The sequence below is a fragment of the Paramisgurnus dabryanus genome, chromosome 11, assembly GCF_030506205.2.
Source record: "Paramisgurnus dabryanus chromosome 11, PD_genome_1.1, whole genome shotgun sequence".
In the NCBI taxonomy this organism is placed as follows: Eukaryota; Metazoa; Chordata; class Actinopteri; order Cypriniformes; family Cobitidae; genus Paramisgurnus; species Paramisgurnus dabryanus.
The window spans coordinates 23181952-23206547 of NC_133347.1; the positions used below are offsets into that span (position 1 = coordinate 23181952).

At 35.1% G+C, this 24596-nt stretch overlaps 1 protein-coding gene and 1 long non-coding RNA gene across 2 annotated transcripts in view; one reads left to right on the forward strand and one right to left on the reverse strand.

Annotated features, from left to right (window-relative positions):
- LOC135730074 (transmembrane protein 132D) overlaps positions 1-2699 on the reverse strand; it is a 19481-nt gene extending 16782 nt beyond the window's left edge. The window contains exon 1 of the mRNA XM_065247955.2: positions 1807-2699. Within this exon, the coding sequence (XP_065104027.1) occupies positions 1807-2657 (851 nt within the window). The 5' untranslated portion in view covers positions 2658-2699. The remainder of the gene's footprint in view (positions 1-1806) is intronic.
- A 12043-nt stretch (positions 2700-14742) lies between these two features.
- On the forward strand, positions 14743-16597 carry LOC135730075 (uncharacterized). Its single transcript, XR_010525862.2, has 3 exons — positions 14743-16073; positions 16163-16228; positions 16303-16597. It is a non-coding gene; the product is annotated as an uncharacterized lncRNA (long non-coding RNA).
- Positions 16598-24596: the final 7999 nt, after the last annotated feature.

Sequence of the window (24596 nt, forward strand, 5' to 3'; positions counted from 1 at the left end):
TCAGGAAGGGGCTTATTTCACGATAACAACTGGCTGCCTGTACATTATCCTGCTTATTACACAGACATACCTGATAAATAAGGTAAAGAACATTAATTATTCATTTGAACAAACAAATTTTTTACAAATGCAGACCTTCCACGATGAAACATGACAAAACATTCAAATGTCGCAAACAAGCTACTTGGTTTAATAATTTGTAAATATAATGTCGTATATGTTATTAAAATATTTATATTTAAATTTTTGTTATATTAAACTGTACCTGTCAAAATAATTTGCAGCATTCGGGTTAGCATGTGTTAAGCAGTTGTTTTCTGGGAATAATAAACCTGCAAATGTCACAACTGGCAAATCAGAATCAAGCATTCCAATGAGCCGTGTAATAAAAAAATTAACCAACTATGTATAATGTAGCCCCTTTAGATTAACAGATTTGTTTGGGTGCGTCATTTCCTGTAAAGATTTTGTAAACTTCATACAAGAACAGATATTCAGGAGAATTATGTGCTTCCAAAATTGTTGCAATTCTTTGTTAAGGGCCCCTTTACTCTCTAACAGTATAATGGCCCTGTGCACAAAATGAGAAAACAGCAAAGGGGTGAGCTCCCCATTATTTTAAAATAACATGCTCAGTCAGTACATATGGATATGATGTTGGGTGATACTCTTGTCTTGGTCAACCACACAAATGTTCATCTTAGCTGAGAAATGATTATAGCCACAACCTGCATTAAGTATCACACTGATCCCATATTACAGTAAAATAAAAGAACAGAAGCAATATATTGTGTTATATTGATCATAAACAGCAACATTTTGTGCCTAGAGGAGAGAGAAAATATGACAGCTCAATAATGCCAAATATCCCTGTTAAGGCACCATTAGAGCTGTGGGACCAGAATCTAAAAGCTTCTACCAATACAGACAAACAGTACAGTGTGTCATAGAGGCTAGCAGACATTTAAAATAAGAGTAATGACAAAAAACATACAACTTACAACTGCAAGTGTAAAATACTCTCAACAGCAACAATAGCACACCCTTCTTTTTTGAGCACTTTGCAAATATTAAACAGAGGGAATAATTTACATTAATCAAGGAATACCACCCAATGTAAATGTTTTATATGTAATACAGGATTAAGGTTATGTATCAGAAAATATGATTTCTTTTTGTTCATCAAACTTTGCATGTGCGTGTTTGTAGGACCATCTGTACTGCTTTTTATTGCAGTGTTTCCCATATATTGATCCGCCACAAATAGATTTTTCATGATTCGTATTTACATTTTTATTTTACTATTTAAAACGGCTTAATTAATTGAAGCAAGCGCTCAGCGCCCCTCCCTCCATTCTCTCTCATGTTGCATGTAGAGCGCCTCTCTCACATAACAGTGGAAAGTATTTTAACTTCGCGTTCCTCCGTGTACTTTCTTTTCGTGTAAACGTCAACAGTCACGGATGTTACTGACAGAGAAGACGGCTGATCGTGTTCATCATCTCCTGTCTGAACTGTTTAAAACTTTTGATATCAAGTTGCTTACAAGCCTGTTTTTCAATTATTTGTCAAACATGACATTTCATTTAATGAATGAAGTCTTTAAAATGTCAAAAGCATACGTACACACATTGGCACAAAATGCCAGAGCTTCATAATCAGAATATTAAATGACCAAGTACTAGAGATATCCCGGTGAAAAAGAAACACACACAGGGTCCAAGGGCCAAATAGAAAGTTAACAGACTTGAATTATAACCAAATTAACTTAAAAACATCAAGTACATCTCTCCAGGTGAGACTTACCTGAGGGAAAATGTGTCCAGGTTGGCTGAGCTCCTCATGTAAACATAAAAGGAGGCAATATCGTTCTTTTTAAGTGGTTTAGAGGAGGTCTGGATGACCACAGCCTCTCCCAATCTAAGGACAGACACTGGTGCGGCCCCCTGTTTGACCTGTAGGAGGCGCACACTCCCAATCCTCTGCATTGGGGTCACAGCCACTTGGGGCTGCCCTACATTTCCACCCTCCACATCCCATTTTTTACTTTCCTCTCCACTGCCGCTGTATGGCCCAAAGCTGCTGGGTCGGGCCTGGTAGTAAAGCTCCACAGGGTTGCCCTGGGATGGCCCCAGTCTTTCCCGGCTGGAGCTGCTCTCAGCTGGGCTGAACCAGGCCACAGGAATGTCAACCTCGGCCATGCAGGTCCCATGCTTATTTCCAATGACGCAAGAGCTACGGACTTCCTGTGTCTGCCAGAAGGCATATACGATCACACATGGCAGCTCATCTTTACTCCCTTTTACCTTTTCCTCCCTGGCCCAATCCCTTCCAGCCACGTAGAAGAGGACTCGCACTTTGGGAGAAGATGAATAGACCCATCGGGTTAACACAAAAGACTGCACTCTCCAGTTGAGGGTAAAAACTGGCGGCGAGGGTCGAAATAACTCCACTGACTGCATTAAATCCAAGGGGATCTCCTGTTTGGTGGAGAAGAGGCTATAGTTGGCATTAATCACTGGGTGACGCTCTGCCCGGAGAACGACAATTGGCTGTGTGTGACTTTGCATACTGGAATTCCTCATGATGTCCTGTCCCGCCTCTTTTAACAGAAAGTAGTCTGCATCCCACACCTGGTAACTTACAGGAAGATACATGAGATATGGGGTGGAGGATTTGATGGCATCAGACGTCTCCTGGCTGTCCAGATCTGTAATTGAACAAGATAAGAATATATAAAAATTTGGTTAAATAATCTTTAATCGGATGTCATTAATAGAGGTACAAACAATAACGTGATAACTTAAACAGCAGCAGGTAACCCCCCATTCAGACAGCCAGCGACCAGCAGTAGCAGAGCGACACGATCTCATTCATTTCAATGAAAACCAAGCGACTTCTGGCGGCACGAGCGAAAGTGACCGTTGGCGACCATATGGGCGTGTCCAGCGACGCGAGAAAGTTAAGAAAAGTTTAACTTTATGCAAATATCGAGCGAATTGAACTTCAATAATGTTAGTTAATCATAAAGTGGCGGTTTCTCGGACAGGGATTAGACTAGTCCTAGACCAGTGGTTCTCAATTCCAGTTCTCGGGCCCCCCCTCCCAGAACATTTTAGATATCTCCATACTGTATAAAAACACCCGAGTTCATCAGTTCATCAGCTTGTAAGTGGGTTAATTAAGGAGACTGATGAGTGAAATCAGGTGTTTTATATAAGGAGACATCTAAAACATTCTGGGGGGGGGGGGGGGGCGAGGACTGGAATTGAGAACCACTGTCCTAGACTAAAATGTATGTAAGAGCTGTCCAAACTAAAAACAACTTGCACAGACATATCTTAAAATACATCACTGGCCTTTGTTTTGCTCCAAAATGCAAACAAGTAATGTTTTTAGTAAGGCCTTGTCCACACAAACACGGGTATTTTTATAACCGTGACTTTTTTTACGCGGTTAGGTCGTTTTGTCCACACGGAAACGCAGTATCACGTCACTGAAACCGAACATTTTTGAAAACCCCTGCCAGGGTGAGTTTTTGTCAGAAACGCCGGTTGCAGTGTTGTCGTGTAGACAGTACAACCAGGGGTTTTGCTTCTGATTAAGGCTTCTGATTGACCGACGTGGCTTTACAACTAGGGTTATATCACCGTCTGCTGGTGTGGCATGCTCTTGACAGCGCGTGATCACGTGTTTTTGCTTGTTCATGTAGGCGGAGATTTCTTTTAACTCTTTCGTCGCCATTGACAAGATATCTCGTCAATCAAGAGAAAACGCTTCCCTGCCAATGACGAGTATTTCCGTCTTTCCACAATACCGCTATTATCAACCAGGTGGCGCCCTTCTGCAACTTTTTAAACCTGGAAGTATTGCTCTATGGCAAGCGGCTGCGTGTCCGTGTTTGTTTTAAAGATCGCTCTGAATGGGATTTCTATGAAAAGTCTGTCACAAAAATGGAATTATCTCTGCTTTTTGCTTAAAATGTGGTGTTTTTGCAGAAATCTACCCATATTCAAAAGCTGATTACAAAGAACTACTAAAGGTAGGAAGAAACTGTTTTTTTTTTTTAAAGCAGAGGGTCTGTTCTTTCATTTGGTATATTGTATGTTATATATATTTATATTTAAAGAAGAACATTTTCTGGAAGGCATTAAACTTTTGTGAAAATCATGAATAACGCTGGCGCTGGCTGGCAACTTTAAAAAAAAAAACGCTGGCAGCGAAAGAGTTAAACCAAGCATGTGTGGAGGGGATTTTTGTCCGTGTGGACTAGCCCTAAGACATGTTTGTTAAAACTAGTTATATGTCCTGATTAAACTAAGGCCTAGTCCTGGCTTAAGCAAATTCCTGTCCAGGAAACCACCCCATAGTTTTTCTAGCTAATTTCAATTTGTGTCATTCTGTGACAACTCATCCAAAGGTCCTATCGAAATTTTGATGATTGTTTTTCGGAAGAAAATATCAACACATCCTGTACGCTTAAATAATTTGGAAAAAATCTATGCTTGTTAAAAGTAAGGTTAACTAATTGGAATAGGCTTTATGCTCAGCTGCACTACTTCCTGAACTTCAGCCAGCTCCTTGGCTGTTTCTCAATTCTAAGAACGCAAAGAACGGACTGGTCTTGCAAGGAGACCTCGGAAGAACGAACTCAGAAGGTCGCGAGAACACAGAACGCACTTGTGAGAATTGAGATGTGTGCGATCTTCCTGTTGGTCACGTGACCTCCCCAGATTTCAGCGCGCAAGTCTGCACTCGATGCATCCTTGATATCAAGAACTCATCCTGGTATTTTCACGCGTCCTCTGTTCTTGTGTTCTTGAGAATTGGAATTGAACTTCGACTGTTAATGATGACGTAGAGCGTGGACACAAGGACGCAAGATCGCTGAAGAACGCATATTGAGAAACAGCCCTTGTTTCCTGTCTGCCATTATTGGACAAACTGATTAATCCAGGTGTGTCTGATTATTGTTGTTGTGACTACTGAGGTCAGGTACACCTGGATTAATCAGATTTTTTGTGACTACTGAGGTCAGCCACACCTGGATTAATCAGTTTGTCCAATAATGGCAGACAGGAAACAAGGAGCTGGCTGAAGTTTAGAAAGTAGTGCAGCTGGGCATAAAGCCTATTTACAGAATATTAAGGCAGTCACAAGCATACCAAATTTGTATATGAAACTTAGTGCAAAGGTTGCTGGCGCAGTGGATAAGACACTCGCTTTTGGTGTGAGAGACCCGGGTTCGAATCCACTGTGACACACCATTGTTTCCCTGAGCAAGATGCTTAACCCCTAGTTGCTCCAGAGGCGTGCGACCTCTGACATATATAGCAATTGTAAGTCGCTTTGGATAAAAACGTCAGCTAAATGAATAAGTAAGTTGCTGCAATGAATTTTGCTAGGTGACACTATTAAACCACATTTTTTTTTACATTTTTTAAATTCTTGAACATGTTTATACCCTCAAACTGTGAAGTTATGCTGAAACTACATTGCACAGTATGTGCACTTGCTACTTTTGATGTACTTGTCATGACCTATCCTATAGGGCACAAAGTTAGGCAGAATTGATCACTGATGACCAAACAATGCCCCAAAAAACAGGTATATGCTGATACAAATAAAACATAATGCAATAAGAACACAGTATATGTTTGTTAATACTGTGCTATTCATCATCTACTAGACCTCAAAATGGCAATTTTTGTATTATTTTTACAATTCAAACAGTCATAAAAATCAAGTTAAATCACTTTTGCGCCCTCACTGTTGGTCTGCAGGCAGGTATGTGTATGTTCAGGTTTTAAATTCATGTTAAGTACACTATTTAAGACAATTAAAAAATCATTATAATTTAGCACTTCTAACTTATACATAATTACAGATTATTCGTCGATTAAAATATTGGAAATGTACCTCTACAGTACATACCTTGCGTGACAGCCGTGATTATCGTTGCCAATATCTGCAGAATCTTCCATATGTGAGGATAGAAGCTCATTTTGAAAGCAAGGGTTATCTGTGATGTGTCCCATTAACGATTCTTGAAGTCATCTATGAACCCTAAACACTAAAAGCGCGTTTACACACTCAGCATGTCGTTTCACCTGTAAGCACGCGCAGCGTCTCACTGTCCAGAGCAAGTGCTGTGCGTTTTACATTAACTTACTCTACATTACAAGAAAACAATCGTCTAAATTGCTTATTTTATAAGATAAATGAGTTTGAGACATATTTTTTAGATTAACCCGCTTTTCTTCTGCAGAATCCATCTATAGAAATTGTTTCTCACGTTTGCGTCGGTTGTCTGTCTTTCGTCATCAGAGCTGAAGATCCTCAGCAGTCAACAGCACGAGCCACATGATCTACTGCTAGTGAATTAAACACTAACACTAAACTGCTCAATGAAGAGCTTCGAATAAGTTAGTTCACACAGAAAAACTGAATGTTTGATGGTGTTACTATTATTGTTACCTGCATATCACAAAATATCACTTGTGACGTTTCTTAAAGTTTTTGTGTGTGTAATAGTGTAAATCCCAGACAGGTGATTTAAGAAAATCATTCTTTATATGAGCTGCGCGCAGATAAAACAGGTGCTGTGTATTTCATGTGTGATTACAGTGACACCTGGTGGTCATGTTTGTAACGTAAATTAAACATTTGTTACAAAACTCATGTTTTAATTCATATGTATGTACACAAAACGTGATATAAAAATTATAAAGAAAAAGACAATAATACAACAGAAAGTAAAAGAGACGTTAAGATAATAAACATCATCATTCAGTAAGCAAATGGAAAATTTAAGGAATACTTACAAAAATTAAGCTATATTAATTATAAATCCTGAGGATTTTTAACCTGATAGAGAATAAGTTTGTGTTGCTATGTGCAATGTCAAAATCTTTAACGTCAAGTAATTGTTGCCTTGCACATTTTTATGTAATAAATAACTGTGAGAAAATATGCTGGTGTTACACATAAAGCAGCAAATGGTTTTTGGGTTCCCTAAAATGATATAGGGGCGGTTTCCTGGACCAGGATTAGCTTAATCCAGGACTAGGCCTTAGTTTAATTAGGAAAATAACTAGTTTTAACAAACATGCCTTACTAAAAACATTACCTGTGTGCATTTTGAGGTAAAACAAAGGGCACTGATGTATTTTAAGATATGTCAGAGCAAGTTATTATCAGTTTGGAGAGCTCTTAAAAGTGTTTAAGTCTAGGACTAGTCTAATCCCTGTCCGGGAAACCGCCCCATAGAAGCAGAATTTAAACCAGCTTAATCTAAAAGCCTAAATTCACGGTGTTGATTAATATTAGGTCATTGGTTTAAAATAAAATATAAAATAAAAACAAGGTGAAAATTGCTTTTGTGCATCTTAAACAGACAAATTATAAATATAATCAGAGACCACTTCAAGATTATTTAAAAAAAATCTAAACATACTTATGTGTTTAAGTAAAATGATCATTATTGTTTCATTGCGTCAACTACTGACAACATTTCTGCTGAATTCCTAAAAATATAATGTTTTTATTGGCATTTAATTGCAGAAAAACTGAAACGAACAAACTAACAAAAGCATGCAATTATTACAAATCTTAAATACTCCATATAAAACAAGTTTTACATTCAACAGCAGAGTGCTAATGTTTTACATGTATTTTAGGAACAATTTCAGAATGAATATTTGATAGAATAACACAGATTTTTACAGTAATCATATTTTTTCTTTTCATGTCTTTAACATTGCTGTTGGGTGACTTTATGTCACTCCTGTTTTTGCGGCATATTTAGGGAATAAAGGTCTCATTTGAAACCAAACACAGGATTACGCCCATAGGGGGCGGTAAATATCCAATTATAAAAATGTTGGCCAATAAAATCGTGTTTATGCGAAAAGATTTATCTTTGTTCTCCTCCGAAACATAACAAACAATGATCTATTGTCTTAAGAGAAAATTATGTATTCTGTCTCTATCTTATACATGACTTGTGGTTGTTTCTACAATGTATAACGTTATTCTCTTATCATCATTTTATCATAAATCTGTTTCTACACTAAATCAGAACTTACTCTGAATTTAACTAACACAATATTTTCTACCCGTAATCTCCAAAATCTGCATGCATTTCTTGGTTGCTGCAGTGTTGCTGCTGCATTTCATATGATCTTCAAATTTAAAACAAATATTTATCAAATATGCTCCAAAATTTCTATTTCAAATTATTGATGTTTTAATCGCAAAAAATGAAATAGCAGTTAAACGTTTAGGAGAGTGGAGAGTTCGTTATTGCACATGAAGTGTGAATCAGTGATCCAAGCAGGTCTTTACTTGTTTTTCAGAGATTAATGGTACCCAAATCATCCCTGCCAACAAAGTAATAACACAACATTATAATTTGATATAGTTATAATGAGGGTGACTGAATATCACTATGTGTTATTCTCATATTTACTGACTGATGATTTCTTTATGTAGTAAATGAGTCCTGCAGCTCCTGACGATTCTCCTTGGTGGAGGTCACATAAGAGGTCACAGGTTCACTATCTCTCAGCCAGGTCAGTTTGATAGTTTTGGGATAAATAAGCACTGCACATCAACACAGCTGGAAGTCTCCCACCAGTCTGCTTCACTAAACTGAGCATAACCTCTGGCTGCAGTAACATTCCAAATACAACATATTTGTACTGTACATAGTTTGATATCATGATTTCTAAAAATGTGTAAAGGTCATAAGTTTGGCAATGCAATTTTCATTGTATGTTTCACATTGGTAAAATTTTACTGATATTAAATTTTAAAGTTAGCATGTATTTTTTATATCCACATGGTTAGATTAGTATAGTACAGTAGATTCACCTAAGGCATTTAAAATGAATCATGTTTGTGCTATTTACCTGCTTTGTCAAGTACATAATCATAATGGATTATAGCATTATGTTTGCAGAATCTATCCAGATAACCTCTCTCTTGCTCCAAAATATTAATATTTGTATTCAGTATTTCTGCATGTTTTACTCTAAACTCAGTGTACCCTACGTACTTTACCACAGTTGAACCGCATGAACACATCTTTGTTGAAGATATAGCTATTAATGTACAACATGTTACTGAGGTTCTGCATGCTGTAGCAGCATACTGATAACCGACTGTTATAATATCCATCAGCTGAAAAGTAATATGAGCAACATCATATTTACTTGATAGTTAACAATATTTTAACGAAACTAAAGCAAGTACATGCTTCCATTTCTTCCCATCACTACTGTGCTGAGATGATAATGTATGCATTTCATTTAATATTGTATTACGTGTACAATATTAAACTACAGTACAACTAGGCTTTCCCAGTAAATGTTATAGCAATCTGATTGTAGTTCTGAAATCTTTTACACATATGCATTTTAGCAATTGTATATTACATTCCCTTAGCATATCTTCTTGTATTTACATGATCCAGTAAATTCACACAGAAACAGTGTGAGATGACAAATTAATAGATTTTGCGGTGACATAACTGAGAATATACTAAACTCATCTAAGGAACTCTTTTTACCAAGCGAGTATCCACATAAACTGACAAATCAACCACTGTGGTCAAAAGTGTCAAGTATTGCTAGGTAAGACTTTCTTTTTTTAAGACACAAGCTGGTAAAGCTGTATATGATACTCTATGTTATATACACTGTGCATTTCATGTTTAAAGGGATAGTTTACCCAAAAATTAAAATTCTGTCATCATTTACTCACTCTCATGTTTGATTTTTTGATAAATTATGGTAAGCACACAGTTGATGGTACCCATTGACTTCCATAGTAGGAAAAACAAATACTATGGAGGTCAATGGGTACTATAAACTGTGTGCTTACCATCATTTATGAAAATATCTTCTTTTGTTTCAACAGAATAAGGAAAGTAGACAGGTTTAGGTTTAGTTATGAGTAAATCATAACAACATTAAAATGATGTGTGAACTATGCCGTTACCTATTTGAGACATCCTGTAGTTATTGTGATAAAATCTTGGGGTTTTAAGAGAAAAGTTTTTAAAAACACAGATAACTGTCACACTGCAGTAAAACAAATAAAAAACAATTTATAATTTTTGCCAACATGATTTTCATTTTAAATTTGTGTGAATTAAAACTATAGGTATGCCTGCATTTATAACTTACATTGCACACGTCCAGGATATTCACAGTTTAAAACACAAGCAATAGACAGCTTTTTCATCACTTACATTAAGACATTGGCATTTTTTTTAAATCTTAAACTGCTTTGCATGCATTGACTTCTAACAGATCAACTGCAAACCCCATTTCCAGAAAAGAATTGACAACATGAAAAGCGTAAATAAATTCAGAATGCAATAACCTCAAAAACTCATTTACCATAAAACATCAAACACATCAAATGTTTTAACTGAGGAAATGTACCATTTAAAAGAAAGGTTAATTCAAATTTGATGGCCGCAAAAAAAAAATTGGGACAGGGGCAACAAAAGGGTGAAACGTGTTACTAAAAAAACAACTTGAACCTGTTGGACACATTGTATTTCTCTCCACAATAATAAAAAACACCAAAAAATTCTGAAGCATCCATTCATTCAATGACTGGCATTAGTCATTCAATACTCTTTATTTATAATATGCATCAGTACAATGTATGAACTCCAAGTTAAAATAATATATACAGTCTACTTGAACATTTTAGGTTAAATTAACTGGTGTTACCAGTAAATAAGTTAAGTAAAGAAGGTTAAGCAAACTCATATTTGTGTAAAAACAGCAAATGTTATAAACTATTTTGATTAAAATGTCAACAGGCTGAATTTACTTTAAAATTATGATGCAGGAATGGCCAACATATTCAGTGTATGCTAGGTTGTTTGAACCCATGGTTGGGTCACAAATGGATATTTTCTATGTTAGCCTAACGGGTTTGTAAATACATTCGTGTCATGTGGTTAAGCTTCAGAAACTCCATTCATACATTTTCAATACTGCAATATGTGGGGTCTCTGTGAAGAGTAACCCAACTATTTTTTGGGGCGAAGTAGGGAAACACCTGTTGGCCATTCCCTCACAGGGCTAACACAGGGACACACACATACATACAGTACTGTCACCTATAGTGCAAATCGTACTGATCTACATGTCTTTGGACTGTATGTGGAGAAAATATTGTTAGAAATAACACAAAATAATACGCTGTACGTTTTCACTACAGCCTCTAGGTGCCAGTATCACACAAACAATGAGTATCACAGTAATTATAAAAAAATGTGGAGTGATCTAGATTGGATATCTAAAAGATTTATATCCACGAAATGACATTCTAACATTTCTTACTATGCATGTACGCTAGAGAGATTTAAAATGTAATGATTTGCTATCTTAAATAAGTTCCATGTGGAATTTCGGACTGAATTAAGGATAGCCTGCTCTTCTGTGGCAATGGTTCATCAAAACTGTGAAATTATTCATTATTGCAGTAGATTTCTGAAATTAAAGTATTACTTGATCAAAGAAACAAAATATTATTGTCTATAAGCCTCAAGGTTCCTGTGTTAAAACTTCAATGGTTACAATAAAGTCATGTCTAACCAGTTTGGGAAAGTCCCGTCATGGTTATCATGTACACCAAACCTTCATGAAGAATTTAGATCTGTGATGTTTCTTCAAAACATGAAGGTTAACAACATTTTGATACCATTAAAACATAATACAGTATTTAGTAACAAGTCAGTTTTTTAACATATTGGGCATTGTAATTTGCATTTTACAAAATGTAATATATTTGATAAACATGATTTTTTTTTAACTAATGCTAGTTTTTCAGATTTTCACTAATAAACTTTCTGAGTCATGAGTATCAGGCCCACGCATCATAGTTTTCCCGTAGAGTGCTGACAACAGACTCGCCAAATTGTTTTGTTTTATAAGCTTGACATTTGACAAGCAAAACCACAAACAATTAAAGCCATAAACTGGTTATGGCATGTTTGTCCTGAACCACATTACAACTATCCAATCACAAAGGAGATATTTTTTACATACTGAGTCTCTAGGAGGATTGAAATCAAAATATTATATCTAAATATTATATATATATATATAAAATCAGTGATAAATTTCTATTTAATGCACCTTCACACTTAAATTACAAATAAGATTTTATATGACAGAAAAAAATTATATTATCTACAGCCTCTGCAGTTCTTCAGAATCTTGAACGTTTCATACAACATTATGGCCTGGTTTCGCAGACAAGGCTTAAGCTTAGTCACAGACTAAAATGCATGTTTGAGCTGTCCAAACTGAAAACAAATTGCACTGACATACCTTAAAGTAGACCAGTGCTGTTTCAGTATTGTTTCATACACAACAGTAATGATTACTTCCAAGTCACATTTATAAAACTAAAATGTCCTAAATTGACTAAGCCCTATTCCTGGCTGTGAAACCAGGCCTACATTTTTATTGTATAATAGTCTTGGGTCAAAGTTACTTTAGACCTAAAACATCTTTCAAGTTTTAAAGTAAAGTGTTGGGAGACCCGTGCAGGTTTGGACTTTTGATTATGTTCTGCACACACCAATGAGTCATATACTGTACAAGCAGTATATGGATCTTGTAGGTTAAGGCCAATAAAACTTTGTAAGAACCATTATCAACAACTGGTTACTTACTGCCATTAAGACATTTGTAACTTACTCAGTTTATTACTATTTAGTAGTAAATTCAATTTTATTTATTTATTTGTTGGTTTTATACTTCCATTTATACACAAATTTAATAACATAAAACAGCCATACTACCTACACAAACAAAGACTTTTTAAAGTGCCCTAAAACCTCCCAATTTTTACATTTAATAACTATAAGCTACCTCAAACTTTTAAGTGTGGAGTTAATTCATTACATACGTAACAGGGTTGTGTAGTAAGTCATATTTCTTTGCATTATAATGACAAGACCACAGACAAAGTAAAGATAAATTAATGCATGTTACTCTACAATGTAAATTTGTAAGTCACAGAAATACAACATAACACATTACAGAAACATGAACCGGTTTTGCAGAAGCTTTTTCAGCAAATAAACCACAACACCAACCAATGAGCGTAACAACATTTGGTTGTCACCTGTTTCTAGCAGGATTGAAATTGTTCACCGAAAGATTTAGGAATTGGAAGCCAGGTTTCTGCATGCCCTTTAAAAACAAATGGTAGTGCAAAAAGATTTTTATATTGCAAATTGAATTGAAATATTAACTAAAAAACAAGTTTGAGCTGTTTCAACTAAAAAATAATGTGCACAAGTAGTTGTATGGGGCCACCATTCGTCAAACTTTTATGACCCCCTCCCCCACCCGGTGACAGTTGCTGTCTGACAGGTCGTTTTTATGACCCCTTGACAGATGGCGTTTTATGACCCCTTGACAGATGGTGTTTTATGACCCCATGACAGATGGTGTTTTGACAGGTTGTGTTTTATGACCCTTAACAGATGGTTTTATGACAGTTTGTGTTTTATGACTCCTTAACAGATGGTGTTTTGACAGTTTGTGTTTTTATGACTTGTTTGACAGGGGGCGGGACCATCAATCAAAATCTGTACAAGTTGTCAACTTTAGACAGAAAGTATTTAATGGTTTTATGGCCGGTCATTTAGAGTGATTGTTTTTCCTGAGTGTTTAGCCCTTTTCACACAGATTTTCCGTAAGATACACGGGACAGGCATCCTGGAATTTTACGGGACCGCTTGATATTTTATTCATTCACACTGCCAAGTTTACACGGCATCTGATGGTCCCGGAAAGACACGTGACATGTTGAAAGTCCCGCCCTCTCTTCTACGCAGCGTCTGAAGTTTGCATATTATTTATTATTTCTCTCCTCCAGAAACAACTCGCGTGCATTTTTGTTTATGATAAGACTACAAAGGAGCGCGTGAATGCACAGTTCTATTCTGGTGAATGATCTCAGCTTCAGAGTGGATATTTGACAAGCTCCCTGATTTCTGCTTTGATACAGTTTTCAGACATTTCTCATCGTGATTGTTTATATGCATTTAAAACCCGCATTTTGAGGAGCTGAACAATATATCTCGTTGGGATGACATGCGGGTATTTTCGTTTATTATAGCTCAAATGAGCACGTGACGCGATATTCTTTTATGCTGCTGAATGATCTCCGTTTCAAAGCAGTAAGTAACGAGCTAACTTACCTGATATCCGCTTCAGTCTAGTATGCTGACATTTCTCGTAGTGAATGTTGTAAATCCCTGATTTTAAAGAGTTGAACCAACTTCATGTTGCCATGACACGCGCGTCCTCACTACGGCACGTGCGTCATTGTTTATGCGTCTCATATATCATTTCCTGATAACTGCTTCAATCTAGTTTGCAACATTTCTCGTGGTGAATGTTTATATACATGTTAGTTTGCAACATTTCTCGTTGTGAATGTTTATATACATGTTATCTCTCATTGTAAGGAGCTGAACCATAACTTGTGTTGTGATGATGACGCGCGCGTCCTCACTTCGACACGCCCTTTATGGCATTCTTGTTCACACAGAGGGTTACCCGCGTATCTTACTAGGTCCTCTTTCCGGCAACGATCCCAGAAGATTAACGGAACGAGTTTTTGTTCACACAGACGCTTGTCTGGCAATTTTACGGGTATTTTCTGGGACCAGAGGTCTGTGTGAATGAGGTTTATTTTATGTCAAGCCTATGCTGATATGTTTAATGACGGCTCGTGTGTGACAGCTCGTGTTTCGACATTTGATGTCAGCTCTCACCCTTCCTCCCTCCTTTCTCACAAGACCTGCATTCTTTCACAGGGGTGCGTGTTGTAAAGCGATTAAAGATTTCAAAAACTCAATGTTGGTAAAACAATCCCCCATTACGGTGTCAAAAAGTAAATGTTTATTTTAGATTTAGACAAATCATGAACAATGCTACGATTAAAACTTTTGATTGTAACATCACAAGTTATTTAATTAAATATTCCGTATACGGGTATAGTTTAAGCAATGATCTGAGCCAATACTACAATCTTTAGACGATAGTCTAAACTAAATAAAATTTTAAACGGTTCAGGAATTCCGTGAATCTTTTCATAACCTGCACTATAGTTTCACGCGTATTAAAGATCCGGCGGTGCCTGACAAAGCGCCGGGTGAGCGTTCATATCTGCCATTTTAAAATAATGTTAATAAATGTAATTCTGTCCACTATGGCAAAATAGGATTTTATTTTAGATTTAGTGGAATCTTTAACCAAGTCTCTGATTAAGACATGTGTATACGTGCACAGATGGTGACAGAGAAACTTATATATGACGTTAATAATCTTTTAAATGTTTTTAAGACGTATTCACCCCATTTTGGGGTTTTATTTTTAATTAAAGGCTTCTTAAAACATGTGTGAATATGTGTATATTATACAAAGAGTCTTATATTGTCTGCTCTGACAAAAATAAAGTATTATTTTAGGTTTAGGGGAATTGACTGCGTGTGTCTTATAAATACAACTTGATAATACGTTTGTTTTGTAAAGAGACTTCTTTAAAGTCACGCAAGAATAAAATATTTTAGTTGTAACTGGTTAAACTTAAAGCCGATATTTTCTATCGAACTAGTCTATTTTCTGTTCAGACACAAAGTTTTCTGATGCTGATATTATGTCAGTGTGTGTTTGTGTGGGGGTCGTGTGATGTAATCTTTGAAAGTTTATGACCGAACCTTTATTGGGGAGCGACAAGAGATCTCCCGGAATCAGTTTGGATGGAGCAGAGCTGTTATACTCAAGTCTATTGGTATGTATGTGTTTCGCTGTGTTCGTTCCAGTATTTTGTATGATTTATTTAAAAACTAAAAATTCGATCTCTGGTATTGCAGCGAAATTGTCTAAACTGGTATTAACTATTCCTGGTAAATCGCGGAGAAGAGTGGCCTGAACAAAAAAGTCAGACCGAGACTAGAACCTCCCGCAGCGTAACACGGAAATCTTGGAACAAAAGAGACGCCGACTGGCTCGTGTTGTCCGGTGTGTTTTTATTTAATCCTGTTACAATAGATTTAAACAAACTGGTTTGGTTTAATATTTTCTAATAACATGTGTTATCTGTTTTAAAGGTTTGGATATCAGAGGCAAAGCGAACGTTGTGTGTACTATTGCAAAATATATAGCGGATCTCCACGGTACGTTTATCTTGCATAAGAAAATTGTTTTATTTAGATATTTGTCCTAATAACTTGTTTTTATCTGTTTACAGGTTAGGATACAGACCACAACGCTTTGGACGTATCTTTAAAAAAGATTAAAATCAGAGACTTTTTGGATTTGTCTGGGGACATTTTAAACATTTTGTGGCAAATTGGATTTAAAACATTTCGGATACTGGATACCTAGTTTGATTTGTCCACAGAGCTTGTTTAAGACGTTTTCACCGCATTTTAGGGTTTATTTTTAATTAAAGGCTTCTTAAAACATGTGTGAAAATGTGTATATTATACAATGAGTCTTATATTGTCTGCTCTGACAAAAATAAATTATTATTTTAGATTTTAGATCAATTGACTGTGTGTGTTTTATGTCAAGCGTATGCTGTTATGTTTAATGACGGCTCGTGTGACAGCTTGTGTTTAGGCATTTGATGTCAGATATCACACTTCCTCCATCCTTATTCACAAGCCATGCATTCTTTCACAGGGGTGCGTGTTGTAAAGCGACTAAAGATTTCTAAAACTCAACGTTGGTAAAATAATTACCCATTACGGTATCAAAAAAGTAAATGTTTATTTTAGATTTAGACAAATCATGATCAATGCTACGATTAAAACTTTTGTTTGTAACATCACAAGTTATTTAATTAAATATTCCGTATACGTGTATAGTTTAAGCAATGACCTGAGCCATATCCTTCGGCGCCATCAATACTACAATATTTAGACGATAGTCTAAACTAAATAAAATTTTAAACGGTTTCAGGAACTCCTGAATCTTTTCATAACCTGCTCTATAGTTTCACGCGTATTAAAGATCCGGCGGTGCCTGACAAAGCGCAGGGTGTGTGTTCATATATACTGTTTTAAATTAACCTTAATAAAATGTAATTCTGTCCACTATGGCAAAATAGTGGGTTTATTTTAGATTTAGGGGATTCTTTAACCAAGGCTCTGATTAAGACATATGTATACGTGCACCGATGGTGACAGAGAACTTATGTATGCCGTTAATAAACTTTTTAAAATGTTTTTAAGACGTCTTCAACTCATTTAGGGGTTTATTTTTAATTAAACGCTTCTTAAAACATGTGTAAATATGTGTATATTATACAAAGAGTCTTATAGTGTCTGCTCTGACAAAAATAAATTATTATTTTAGATTTTAGGACAAATGACTGCGTCTATCTTATAAATACAACTTGATATATACGTTTGTTTTGTCAATAGACTTCTTTAAAGTCACGCAAGAATAAAATATTTTAGTTGTAACTGGTTAAACTTAAATGTACTATTATCTATTTAACTATAAGCTATATTTTCTGAGCAGATATTTTTCTGTTTCTGATGCTGGTCTTATAACAGTGTGTGTGAGATGATGGCTGTTCACAGCAGGTGGCGGGTTGTAAACTAGGGTCTTTTTAAAACTGTAGTGGTAAAAAATGTAATAGCACATTGACAAAAATAAAGCATTTGGTTGTAACAAATTATTTAATGAAATATTCAGTATGTGTATAGCGATGAACGGTGTCAAAATCACCGGGGTCCCAACAATACTATAGTCTTTAGACTAAAGGGTATTTATTTTAATATAAATAAAATCTTAATCTTTTCGTGCACAATATTCTGATCACGCCATTAGATTGTGTACCAGCGTTTACAATAGAGAACATACGCGGATGAGTGTTCATATACACCGTTAAGAAACTTTTTTTAAACGATTAAAGACATTTTCAAATCATCTTCTGGGGTTTGTTTTAAATTAATGACATCTTAAAACCAACTGGGAATATGTGTTTATTACACAATAAAATGTAATTCTGGCCGCTCTGACAAAATAAGGGTTTAATTTTAGATTTAGGGAATTCTTTAATCAAGTCTCTGATTAAAACACATGAATGCGCGAACCACAGTTGCCAGAGAACGTACGCTGAGGCGCTCTTATGGCGTTAAGAACCTTTTTATTGTTTAAGACATTTTGACCCCATTTCCTGGTTTTGTGTCCGCTGTGGATCCCAACCTCTATGTGTTTATTATACAACAAATGCAATTCTGTCAGCATTTCTAGTTTAGAACGCCTCTGATTTAAAATGAAACGGCCATGTGACTTTTATGACAAAAGCTATTCGATCTTAATTTTTTGTTTTAACATCCAAAAGTTTTATACACAGTCCATAATTAAACAACTAGGTGTGTATGAGTAAGATTATATCTAATGTCACACGAGCAGCACCAAATCGCGCATGTGTCTGTGTGTGTGCATCCAGGCTGTTTATGTGTGGGCGTGTTTATGAGCCCGTGTCTTTGCAAGGTGTGTGTGCGTGTGTGTGTGTGTGTGTGTGTGTGTGTGTGTGTGTGTTTGCATGGGGGTCTATGATGTCTCTGTTTGTTACTAAAGTTTTGATATTAAGTCTGTGTCCTCATTGACAATAAGTAAGGGTTTTTAGATGTAGGCTTTATTACACAGATACTGATTAAATCATGTTATCCATTATTTGCGATTTAAAGAAACTTAAAAGGTTTAAGACATTTTATCTCACATTGTGGTGTTGTTTTTTAATTAATGTAACCTTAAAACCCTCTGTTATCCATTTAGGGAACAATAAAATGTTAGCAAATATTATTTATCAAAGTTGACGATGTTATAAGCCAGGATGTCACTAACGTGACAACAAACATTTATTTAAAGACAAAACATTTTAACAAAATTGCCATGGCTTACAGAGACACACTAGACTTAATAATAAAAATAAAAATATACTATTCGAACATCCTAACCTGGTATTAGGTTAGATTAGGTTTTAAGGTCAATCAGCGTCTTTAGCTTTACAACTTACAGCACAAAACCCCCCAATGACAGGATTTTTATGAAGTGGAGCAGACCCTTGGTATGCCTGTGGGGTTAGGTACAACTAAGGTCAACATCTATCAGTGCATAATAAGCAAACATGAAATTATATTTTAACTATGGTTTGTTAATGATGTTGCTAGGTTCGCGTATTTTTTCTGAAACAAACTTTTCTTTTCAAACTTAGTTAGGATACACACGTTTGTCGCCTCAAACACCTGATCAAAGTTTTTCTTCGCTAGCGACAACTAATGTCTGAGATTTTGTAAATTCATCAGATGGTTTTACGTGTGTATTTCTTAAACAAACATGTTGCTTTTCAATCTTAGGCAGAGTTCATATGTTTTGTCGCCTCAAACACTTGATCAAAGTTTTTTTCTTCGCTAGTGTCAACTTATGTCTGAGATTTTGTAAATTCATCAGATGTTTCTTACTTGTGTATTTTCTTAAACAAACTTTTCTTTTCAATCTTAGACAGTCTTCATACGTTTGTCTTTCGATAAGTTGTTCATAGTTTTTCTTCGCTAGTGTCCACTCATGTCTGAGATTTGTAAATTTCATCAGATGTTCTTACATGTGTATTTTCTGAAACAAATTTATGCTTTTCAAACTTAGGTAGTCATCATACTTTTGTCTTTCGATAAGTTGTTCATAGTTTTTTATGTGGTAGTGTCAACTTATGTCTGAGATTTTGTAAATTCATCAGATGTTTCTTACGTGTATATTTTCTTAAACAAACATTTTTTGTTTTTCAAACTTAGTTAGGATACACACTTTTGTCGCCTCAAACACTTGATCAAAGTTTTTCTTCGCTAGTGTCAACTAATGTCTGAGATTTTGTAAATTCATCAGATGTTTCTTACTTGTGTATTTTCTTAAACAAACTTTTTCTTTTCAATCTTAGACAGTCTTCATACGTTTGTCTTTCGATAAGTTGTTCATAGTTTTTCTTCGCTAGTGTCAACTCATGTATGAGATTTGTAAATTTCATCATATGTTCTTACATGTGTATTTTCTGAAACAAATTTATGCTTTTCAAACTCAGGTAGTCATCATACTTTTGTCTCTACATACATTTGTTCAAAGTTTCTTGTAGCTAGTGTCAACTGATGTCTGAGATTTTGTAAATTCAACAGATGGTCTTACGTGTGTATTTCTTAAACAAACATGTTGCTGTTCAAACTTAGGCAGTGTTCATACGTTTGTCTTTTCATAAGTTGTTCATAGTTTTTATTTGTTAGCGTCAACTAATGACAGAGATTTTGTAAACTCATCAGATTCAAACAAAACTCATTCATTTCTGTAGTTTATGTAACACCTTGTCAAACTCTTAAAGGTAGTACTATCTGTTTAAAACAACAATGCAAAGTATTTTAGATTTACTTGATAAATCTTTTACATCAAAACAAACTAGGATAGCAATATGTTTGAATCTGTAACAGGTGATACCACCAATAGCGTGTTGTACATAACAAAGTCTGTAAAATAATAAAGATTGATTAGGTTTTTATTTAGTAAACCTTTTAACACAAAGTGTAGAGTCTTTTGTATGTAACAACAAAGATGCGATGAAACAACGCAAAACAAGAGAGGATGCGTTTGTTAAAACACATATAAATTAAGATGCATACATCTACAAATGGGGCAATGTCTTTAATCTATTGGTCCCGAATTTAGAGGCTATACGGCCAAACTATTTCAAACATTGCCCCATTTGTAGATGTATGCATCTTAATTTATATGTGTTTTAACAAACGCATCCTCTCTTGTTTTGCGTTGTTTCATCGCATCTTTGTTGTTACATACAAAAGACTCTACACTTTGTGTTAAAAGGTTTACTAAATAAAAACCTAATCAATCTTTATTATTTTACAGACTTTGTTATGTACAACACGCTATTGGTGGTATCACCTGTTACAGATTCAAACATATTGCTATCCTAGTTTGTTTTGATGTAAAAGATTTATCAAGTAAATCTAAAATACTTTGCATTGTTGTTTTAAACAGATAGTACTACCTTTAAGAGTTTGACAAGGTGTTACATAAACTACAGAAATGAATGAGTTTTGTTTGAATCTGATGAGTTTACAAAATCTCTGTCATTAGTTGACGCTAACAAATAAAAACTATGAACAACTTATGAAAAGACAAACGTATGAACACTGCCTAAGTTTGAACAGCAACATGTTTGTTTAAGAAATACACACGTAAGACCATCTGTTGAATTTACAAAATCTCAGACATCAGTTGACACTAGCTACAAGAAACTTTGAACAAATGTATGTAGAGACAAAAGTATGGTGACTACCTGAGTTTGAAAAGCATAAATTTGTTTCAGAAAATACACATGTAAGAACATATGATGAAATTTACAAATCTCATACATGAGTTGACACTAGCGAAGAAAAACTATGAACAACTTATCGAAAGACAAACGTATGAAGACTGTCTAAGATTGAAAAGAAAAAGTTTGTTTAAGAAAATACACAAGTAAGAAACATCTGATGAATTTACAAAATCTCAGACATTAGTTGACACTAGCGAAGAAAAACTTTGATCAAGTGTTTGAGGCGACAAAAGTGTGTATCCTAACTAAGTTTGAAAAACAAAAAATGTTTGTTTAAGAAAATATACACGTAAGAAACATCTGATGAATTTACAAAATCTCAGACATAAGTTGACACTACCACATAAAAAACTATGAACAACTTATCGAAAGACAAAAGTATGATGACTACCTAAGTTTGAAAAGCATAAATTTGTTTCAGAAAATACACATGTAAGAACATCTGATGAAATTTACAAATCTCAGACATGAGTGGACACTAGCGAAGAAAAACTATGAACAACTTATCGAAAGACAAACGTATGAAGACTGTCTAAGATTGAAAAGAAAAGTTTGTTTAAGAAAATACACAAGTAAGAAACATCTGATGAATTTACAAAATCTCAGACATAAGTTGACACTAGCGAAGAAAAAAACTTTGATCAAGTGTTTGAGGCGACAAAACGTATGAACTCTGCCTAAGATTGAAAAGCAACATGTTTGTTTAAGAAATACACACGTAAAACCATCTGATGAATTTACAAAATCTCAGACATTAGTTGTCGCTAGCGAAGAAAAACTTTGATCAGGTGTTTGAGGCGACAAACGTGTGTATCCTAACTAAGTTTGAAAAGAAAAGTTTGTTTCAGAAAAAATACGCGAACCTAGCAACATCATTAACAAACCATAGTTAAAATATAATTTCATGTTTGCTTATTATGCACTGATAGATGTTGACCTTAGTTGTACCTAACCCCACAGGCATACCAAGGGTCTGCTCCACTTCATAAAAATCCTGTCATTGGGGGGTTTTGTGCTGTAAGTTGTAAAGCTAAAGACGCTGATTGACCTTAAAACCTAATCTAACCTAATACCAGGTTAGGATGTTCGAATAGTATATTTTTATTTTTATTATTAAGTCTAGTGTGTCTCTGTAAGCCATGGCAATTTTGTTAAAATGTTTTGTCTTTAAATAAATGTTTGTTGTCACGTTAGTGACATCCTGGCTTATAACATCGTCAACTTTGATAAATAATATTTGCTAACATTTTATTGTTCCCTAAATGGATAACAGAGGGTTTTAAGGTTACATTAATTAAAAAACAACACCACAATGTGAGATAAAATGTCTTAAACCTTTTAAGTTTCTTTAAATCGCAAATAATGGATAACATGATTTAATCAGTATCTGTGTAATAAAGCCTACATCTAAAAACCCTTACTTATTGTCAATGAGGACACAGACTTAATATCAAAACTTTAGTAACAAACAGAGACATCATAGACCCCCATGCAAACACACACACACACACACACACACACACACGCACACACACCTTGCAAAGACACGGGCTCATAAACACGCCCACACATAAACAGCCTGGATGCACACACACAGACACATGCGCGATTTGGTGCTGCTCGTGTGACATTAGATATAATCTTACTCATACACACCTAGTTGTTTAATTATGGACTGTGTATAAAACTTTTGGATGTTAAAACAAAAAATTAAGATCGAATAGCTTTTGTCATAAAAGTCACATGGCCGTTTCATTTTAAATCAGAGGCGTTCTAAACTAGAAATGCTGACAGAATTGCATTTGTTGTATAATAAACACATAGAGGTTGGGATCCACAGCGGACACAAAACCAGGAAATGGGGTCAAAATGTCTTAAACAATAAAAAGGTTCTTAACGCCATAAGAGCGCCTCAGCGTACGTTCTCTGGCAACTGTGGTTCGCGCATTCATGTGTTTTAATCAGAGACTTGATTAAAGAATTCCCTAAATCTAAAATTAAACCCTTATTTTGTCAGAGCGGCCAGAATTACATTTTATTGTGTAATAAACACATATTCCCAGTTGGTTTTAAGATGTCATTAATTTAAAACAAACCCCAGAAGATGATTTGAAAATGTCTTTAATCGTTTAAAAAAAGTTTCTTAACGGTGTATATGAACACTCATCCGCGTATGTTCTCTATTGTAAACGCTGGTACACAATCTAATGGCGTGATCAGAATATTGTGCACGAAAAGATTAAGATTTTATTTATATTAAAATAAATACCCTTTAGTCTAAAGACTATAGTATTGTTGGGACCCCGGTGATTTTGACACCGTTCATCGCTATACACATACTGAATATTTCATTAAATAATTTGTTACAACCAAATGCTTTATTTTTGTCAATGTGCTATTACATTTTTTACCACTACAGTTTTAAAAAGACCCTAGTTTACAACCCGCCACCTGCTGTGAACAGCCATCATCTCACACACACTGTTATAAGACCAGCATCAGAAACAGAAAAATATCTGCTCAGAAAATATAGCTTATAGTTAAATAGATAATAGTACATTTAAGTTTAACCAGTTACAACTAAAATATTTTATTCTTGCGTGACTTTAAAGAAGTCTATTGACAAAACAAACGTATATATCAAGTTGTATTTATAAGATAGACGCAGTCATTTGTCCTAAAATCTAAAATAATAATTTATTTTTGTCAGAGCAGACACTATAAGACTCTTTGTATAATATACACATATTTACACATGTTTTAAGAAGCGTTTAATTAAAAATAAACCCCTAAATGAGTTGAAGACGTCTTAAAAACATTTTAAAAAGTTTATTAACGGCATACATAAGTTCTCTGTCACCATCGGTGCACGTATACATATGTCTTAATCAGAGCCTTGGTTAAAGAATCCCCTAAATCTAAAATAAACCCACTATTTTGCCATAGTGGACAGAATTACATTTTATTAAGGTTAATTTAAAACGGTATATATGAACACACACCCTGCGCTTTGTCAGGCACCGCCGGATCTTTAATACGCGTGAAACTATAGAGCAGGTTATGAAAAGATTCACGGAGTTCCTGAAACCGTTTAAAATTTTATTTAGTTTAGACTATCGTCTAAATATTGTAGTATTGATGGCGCCGAA